The sequence below is a fragment of the Eutrigla gurnardus genome (assembly GCF_963514095.1).
Source record: "Eutrigla gurnardus genome assembly, chromosome: 1".
NCBI lineage: Eukaryota > Metazoa > Chordata > Actinopteri > Perciformes > Triglidae > Eutrigla > Eutrigla gurnardus.
Window position 1 is genome coordinate 13309695 of NC_139915.1, and position 7891 is coordinate 13317585.

General features: G+C 42.4%; 1 protein-coding gene across 1 annotated transcript; it reads right to left on the bottom strand.

Moving 5' to 3' along the window:
* Positions 1-371: 371 nt before the first annotated feature.
* On the bottom strand, positions 372-7180 carry ccnd1 (cyclin D1). The gene is made up of 5 exons (XM_084022809.1): positions 6643-7180; positions 5141-5356; positions 4041-4200; positions 3317-3465; positions 372-3193 (listed from the first exon to the last, which is right to left on the bottom strand). The coding sequence occupies exons 1-5, from the start codon at positions 6838-6840 to the stop codon at positions 3041-3043; spliced, it is 876 nt and encodes a 291-aa protein (XP_083878935.1). The 5' UTR covers positions 6841-7180; the 3' UTR covers positions 372-3040.
* Positions 7181-7891: the final 711 nt, after the last annotated feature.

Consider the following 7891-nt stretch of genomic DNA (forward strand, 5'->3'; position numbering starts at 1 on the left):
TCTGCTATCATAAAGTCCGGCACTTGGTTCATTTGCTTTCACATCACAAACAAACCACAGCAGAGTCCATCTGGAAGCGGTCCAAAGCCCACCCTCTCAGGCGGTCTGGCTGCGTTGGTTTGCTCCACCAGGGTTTGACTGACAGCTTTCACAACAAACAAGCTGCATTGTCGTACCAGACGGGTGAGTAGGAACTAACTCTATTGTACCGACAGTTTCAGGAAGTGACTTTGCAAACGTTTGACTCTGTATTAGGAATGACTGCAGATGAAGAATTTCTGCTAATTTTCACCTTAAATAACACGCGGCATGGTTTCATTTCAACATCATCTCCTGTGGACAACAGCAGACAGCCGGTTTCCCAGAATCCATCTAATTCATGTTTTTATTGTGTAGTCGATACAAGTTGCAGACAACTGGCATGAAGTAGACACAACTGTGTGGAATGATTTGTAACAAAAAACAGTCTATGGCTTACCGAGCACGACACTGAATCTATTTACAAACTCAAATCAACTCACTGACAGTTTTAAAAATCGGAGCAAAAAGCTTTTTTTCCTTTTTATAAATATGAAGGGGGGGGGGGGGAGGCCACTATGAGCCTAAAGGGGGATAAAGTCTCTTTCACCGAGACAGCTCAACACTCAACAGAGTTATACATATCCCATTTTCTGTTATGGCACCAGTATGAACGCATGCTGGTTTCCACCGTGGATGCTTCATCTTGAGCAGGTGGAACAGAGCCAGTCGGACACGTAGAATAATATAAGAACTAAACAAATAATAAAAAAAAGACTAAAATTAGAGATAGATCTTGACTGTCACATGAGGTATTGTGGATCAAAGCATTTCTGTACATTGTCTCATTTTTCCTTGTTTTTTTTGGAATAGTTCAGAAAATTGTAATTATAAACAAACAGACAGAAGAAACGGATCACATAGAATCTACGTAAAAACAACAAATGAGGATGTCAATAAAACAATTTTCTATGAGAAAATTCAAACCTAGAATGGCAGTATATTGACATTTATATGTATAAAAAACATCCAAAATATAGCAGCAAACAACAGGAGAAAAGCATCATTTTTAATCCATTACGTTTTTATCCGTTTCTTTTTAACACGTAGCTGGGATTTATTTTCTATAGCAGCGGAATACAAGGAGTGTTTCTCTCCTACTTTCTATCCTTAATGTACAATCAGAAACCTAACGTCCAGGGTCCCACACAGTCTGACACACCTGAAGAACTCAATACTTCCCCTCCTGCTTGCTTGCTTGTATGTATATATATATATATATATATATATATAAATAAAGCAAAGATCAATCTTCCTGTGTGGGAGCCCCGACCTGAACTCTACAGCATTAAGAGACCCCTCCCTGTTGAGCCTTCACCCTTTTTTGCCACTTTCACCATCTTTTCCCCCCTTGATACGCTTGCCAGCGTCGCTCCACATTTTTTAAGCAAGTCCCCAAGACACGGAGACCACGTCTCTTAGGTTTGTGCAAAATCATAGTCTCAACACGTCTCCTCTTTTTTTAGCGTGCTCCCCTTACTAGGATCCATGAGAAGTCTTGGATAGAGGTGGAGAGAAGGAGGAGATGCAGTCCTGGTGATTTAGAGGCAGAGTGGCGTTTTAGTTTGACAAATATTTCTGGACAGAAATTCTCCAGGCTGCTCTGGAGAAACAGTTCAACAGCAGGTGGAGCCGTGGTTAGTTAGATAGCTAACAAAGAATAAATATGTTTTGTTATATACAAATAAGGTATTATTTTGACGATAAAATAATACTTGTTTTTACTTTTTCTGACCATTCAGCTTTTGGCTCTGCACACTGAAACAGACATTTCTTCTAATGGAAGAGCAGCGTTGCCTGTATGAAACATCCGTTGAACTAAAACTCAAATCTGAGACTTGGAAGGCAACGACAGAATGCCACTGGCACCACGAGACTCCCGACAGTGTCGAGCAGCATTCAGTTATGAGTTATTCAATTATCTCTCCCCGTTAGTTAATCCCGGTCTGATCCAGATCCAACTGTCTGCAGATGCTGCTCTGACTCTCCATCTCCAAAAGACTACTGCTCATCCCCCCCCATTCAATTTTCATCTTGTTTTACAAACTTAATCACTGTGATTTTTTTTTTTAGACGACCAGCAGCGCTGACCAAAAGTGCTTTTTTTTAAAAACAAAGTTGGAATGGTTTAAACCACACAGAGAAGGATACACAGACTGTGGGTTGCTCTGCTTGGTTGTGCATCCATTTGATCTCATCAAATTACAGCAAGCTGAAACGGGTTCAACTGCGAAGGAATGAACAAGAAACCTCACAAAGGTTCAAGCCTTAGCATCAGCAGTCCACAGTCACTGGGTCATAAACACAGAGCGTCTCACTCTACACTTGGTTTAAAAAGAGGTGGGAAATTATATATGATAAAGTGACTAAACAAAAGCAAGCAAGCAAGGATATATGAATGTTTGCACTGCAACAAGACAAACATGGGATCTTGGACAGGGAGTCTAATATAACAAAGAAATGAAAAAAAACCCCTCTTCTCTTAAACTCATTTTAGATGAAGACCGAAGACAGACTACTGTACACGACACTTTGGGATGTTTTAGTAGACAAGTTAAGTCTGCGGTAATTTCAAGATTCCTAGTTTAATATTTGAGGGAAGGACAAAAATTAGCTACTGAAATGTCTGTTGGTGGCTTCACCTCCAGCCCTCACAGCTCACCAGTACTCGCTGTCGTTTCTGTCTCATACACTTCTGTAGTGTTTGTTTCTTTCCCGGGACGGGAGGGACACGGCTAGGACGTGTGACGTGGGTTGGCGCGGGGGGAGGGGCGCTCTGTCCCCATCTTGGCAGCGGGTATGTCAGTGACACGTCTGCCATGAAAGCAGCCCAAGAAGGAGGAGAGGAGTTCAGATGAGGACCCCCCCTCCCCCTCCCCCTCCCCAGCCCACCTTTCACCTCCCTCTGTCCACAACTTTCCCCTGATCATCAGGTTAATGTGCGATGCCACCATCAGTCACTTCAGATGTTGATGTCTCGGACATCTGTCGGGGTGCAGGACAGGTCTACGTCCTCGTCCACGCGTTTGGTTTCTGATGTGTTGTGCTGCTGAGCTTGTCGCAGACTGGACTCCAGCAGGGACTCGATCTGCTCCTGACAGGATCGGAGGCAGTCCTGCATGGACACGAGTAAAGCAAGAGTAAGACACAAGTAACCACGAGTAAGACATGAGTAAAACACAGCACACCGCCAACATCAACATCCAAACAGGGACTTGGTGAATGTGTGTTTGCATACCGGGTCGCTGCGAATGACCTGCGACAGGAAGTTGGTGAGGTTCTGAGAGGACAAGGAGGCATCTTGGCTCTTCAGGTAGAGACCTTGAACAGCTGCCACCACACTCCCCGCCGCCACCATGGACGGGGGACTGGCAATAAAGTTAACATCTGTGGAAAGGATACATCACATGTTACAATCATTATACAACACTTTCTCTTAAATATATAAACAGAACTATTTATATTCGTGGAACTATGACTTTATTACTTCTTCTATATCTTCTCACACATAGAACAGGTGACTACTGTCAGGCCGCTACACATCTGCCCCTCTGAACCTTCAACATTTATTAACTAATGGTGACAACATGGCTGCCGTGATCAGGACGACAACACCACAAAGACAGGTCAAAGGGGAGTAAAAACCAGTAATCCCAAACTGGTTTTAGGGCTTTTTATCTCCAGAAATGTCTGGAAACATGTCCCAGGAAGTTGTAATTGGTTACAGAAAATAAAATGCTGAGTATAACTAAATACAGAGAGAATAAATTAGAAATTACAGGTCATAGCAGAAAATACTTAAACTGAACAGTTAATGAAAATTTGAGATCTTGAAATATAAATGTAAAACTAAGTGTATAATGTATGCCTCTATGATAAATAAATATGACCTAATACCTAAGTGAGTATATTTAGTGCACACATGAAGGGATGTGAACCTGCAATAAGACTTCTGGTCCTACCTGTAGAACAGAGAGCCACGAAGGTCTGGGCGTGTTTCCTGAGAATCTGCTTGGTCGACGGGTAGATCTTCAACTTGGACAGGAAGTGCTCGATGAAGTCGTGAGGCGTGACGGAAGCCAGATCCCATTTCAGCTTGTTCAGAACCAGCAGCTCCATTTGCTGTGGATGGACCAGACCAGAGGAATTCACTCACACTGACCCCAAAACAACCTCCTTCCTGTATGTCTGCTGTGCCTAGGTATGGAACCTGAATGTGTCATGTCCTGGTTATCCTGCCAAAACTGTGATTCACTATATTATCCCCATAATCACCAAAATAGGCCGCTCTTAAAATGGAACCAACATATACCGTTCTAACAAATATTTTTTTATAGAAAAGACATCTTTATAGAGATCATTTTTCGTGAAAAAATATCTTAATCTGAATTTTTCCCTCTAAATCACTCTCTATTTTTCACTTTTCTACCATGATAGTGAGCTACACAGCCATTCCACTCTTTTTTTTTTTTTTACAGATTTACTTGCTTTTAAAAGGCCAAAATGTTTAATGTATTGCTTACTTAATTTCTTATAAATAACATACAACAATATAGTACTGTATGCATGTCTCTGCTGTGTATAAATTAAAGGGTGGGGGTGTCCCAAACATTAGCTGTCTCCATTCTGGTGAAGGCACAGCAATGGAAACAACTGCACAATACATGCAAACATGAAAGAAGTGTGGCCCGTAGCACTTAATGCTGTGTTAATGGCCTGCACCTCTGCCTCTAGGCCACTAGATGGTGCTGTGAATCAGTGTTTTCTTGGCAGTCACTGAGACCATTCATGAAATCAGAGAGGCCTTCCAGTCACCATGGGAAAGTCACAAGCAGTCATTCACACTGCTGCTCCAAACCTATATTTTAGACTTTATCATTTCATACCAAAGGATTTATCGATGACATTTCCCAGAATATTTTCCACCCATGGTGACAGTGACAAACCAGATGACTTGCTAACACTCTGCAGGCCTATTCTGGTCATGTGGTCTCCAGTACATGCTGCTCATGTAGGCTACTGTATGTGTTATGCAACATCCATGTCTGCAGAACTTAATTACCAGCAGCTCTCCAGGCTGGACCGAGTTGTCCGTGTAGATACAGAGTTTCTCCGCCGTTAAGGGCACAGTTTCCTTCATCTTGGATGCTAGAAACATGCATGTAGCTCCCAGCAGCTGCAGTCTTGTTTTCCTGGTGGCCTCCACTGATAAAAATCTGTCCAAATAGTTCATAGCCAGCGGAAAAACCTCCTCCTCACATTTCTGTTCCTCGCAGACCTGGGAGGTGAGAAAAGCACTTAAGAGGTTGCTGTTGCTTGCTGGAAGAAAATTCTCCCATTCACACATATGTACATTGTGTGTTATTCCGTGTGCAGATGTTTATATTCAACGATACGGAAATTAACGAAAAAATAACTATAACATTTAGTAGTCCTAATTCACTCGAGTTTTAATATCCTCTGCCACACACTATTTAATACTAACTGAATTCACATGCAAGTGAAAACATTTAAATTGTAAATATGAAATATGTATTCAAGTAAATAGGAATTTCGTAGTAATGAAAACAGTCGGATTAGTGTGCAGTCAGTTCTGACTGAGACACAAAGGTGGCGTCGATGCAAGTTTTACTCTGCAATTTCAACTTCGTCATCTTTTCATAAAATAATTAGAAATATTTAAAAATTACCAGGGAGTGTTTAATCATCATAGAAATGGTCCTTGTTCAATGCCTGATCGGATGCAAGTAACATGTGTCGAATTGTGACACATGCGAATTTAATACAAATCCATTTCTAACACTGGGTTGAGAGGACACTTCCCCTCGCTTCTCCGATGCACAATTTCAGAAATTAATACAAAATGTAAAACGGCTAACTCTTCAATCCAAAAGACCATGTTAATGTTAACAAACATCTAATCTATCAAATCCGACTGTATAAATTAATTGAATACGTTTCGCACTTTTACAAATTAGCCTTTTTGCTCAGCGAAGCTCGCAGACAGCAGCGACTCTTGTGGAGCAAAACGAACTTTTCTAATTGATAGCAGTGGAAGCAGCTGAAGCAGTCTCTATGTAACCTTCTTGGGATAAAGAAGGATTACTGCCTTATTTAACCGATTTACTGTCATTGTTGCTGCTGTTACATATTTTTAATGATATTAAAATCCTTCTCATATACGACAACAAAGATGGCGCATACTGGCACGGGCCAGACTGCATACGTGTACATTGCTGTTATTTTGGAATATTTTCCCCATCTTATTACATTTGAGTATAATCTGGAAAATATAGGCTCAGACATAATAAATAACGAAAGGAAATTATACATAGTGGAAAGCCCATAGCCAATATCTCCACTTATAGGACCACCCAACGCTCACGAGGACACACTTCTCACAGCGTTTATGTAACAGTGAATTAACAGCCTCTCAAACTTTCAACTTAACAGTAATTCATCAGGTTTTAGCTAGCCTATAGGCTGCAGGTAAGCTAACGACACACTGGCAACAGGTCAGCAGCAAAACTCGGGCACTCAAGTTGAAAGTGGAAGTAAACCAACCTCTAACATCCAAGTGGCAACTATTTTCCTCATTTTGGGTACAATTTCTTTCTGAACACACTTGAAGTAATTCGGCGACGGTAGGTAGTTTTCCTCTGCCTTCAGCATGGTGTGGAGGACCCGGTCGGTGAGCAGGTTCACGTCCTGGTAGGCTCTCCTGATGGAGTCCACTTCGCAGCACAGCAGCTGGTCCTCCATAGTCGGCTAACGTTACTTCTGGTGTTAATATTATGATCTCCGTCGATATAAAGTGTAGTTTGACCCTGTTCAGATATGATAATGGTGCTGAAGGAGCAGTGTAGAGCGGACGGGAGGCGACAGTCCGCTAATGTGAAATCACTTTCTTCTCGCTGAGCTGCTGCTGCCGCGTGCTGCTGCTCTTCGGTGTGCACGAGTCCTCTGAAGCACGGTTCGCTTCCCCCTGCGACACAAAAACCCCTGGCTCGCGCTCACCAAACACGCACATACAGCGTTGAAGAAGAGGTGGGGGGTGCGCGCGATGACGTCAGCTGTTGTTAAGAGGGGGGGGGATCAAAGAGACAAGCAGGCTGCTAGGGAGCGCGCGAGGAAAGGATTCTATTATATACATATATACAAGGAAAAGAGAGGGAGGGGAGGACCCCCTCCTACCTCTGCGCCCTCCTCCTATAGCCGGGTAGTGTCTGAGGAGGAGGTGGGAGGTACAGACCGCGGGAGGTTAGCAGCAGAACGTCGGTAGGGGGCGATAACGACTTTAAACCCCTTCTTCCTCTGTCTCTCCCCAAGACTCAATGAAAGCAGCAACAAAGTGCTGAACATGAGGTGAGCACATGGGACAATAGTGCAGTCTGAAACACGCAGGAGGCTTCAGGCTGTTTTATTTTTCTCCATGAAGACCTACTCCAAATAAGACAGGGTTATTATAGCAACCTAGCGCTGTCAATTATCAACACATCTTACCTTAGTAGGATACCATGACATACAATATTCTTGGATTATGGAAAGTGGTAAATTGCTGAGCACTGTAAACTTCCTATCAGGTTAAATGAACTGAGATTCTGAGGTCTAAATTGTGTTAGTTTTAGGTGTATCAACAAACAGTGTGTGTGTGCTTGCTTTGATTGATTCATATTTTGATTAAAGTAAGACTGGAGTATGATTAGTAAAGTTTAAAGTAACTTGACTTTCACACATACACACACACCCCGGTGTGTCAACATCTGTACTGCGCTCAACTACATAGATATAGTTGAGTTGAATATGAATTTAG

What these genes read in the sequence shown, in the direction of transcription:
- ccnd1 (XM_084022809.1), bottom strand. Translation starts at nt 6,840, where the DNA reads ATGGAGGACCAGCTGCTGTGCTGCGAAGTGGACTCCATCAGGAGAGCC. An exon ending in TCCAGCCTGGAGAGCTGCTG is followed by an intron (nt 4,201 to 5,140) that starts GTAATTAAGTTC and finishes GTCCATCCACAG; the next exon opens with CAAATGGAGCTGCTGGTTCT. An exon ending in AGGTCATTCGCAGCGACCCG is followed by an intron (nt 3,194 to 3,316) that starts GTATGCAAACAC and finishes GTGTCCATGCAG; the next exon opens with GACTGCCTCCGATCCTGTCA.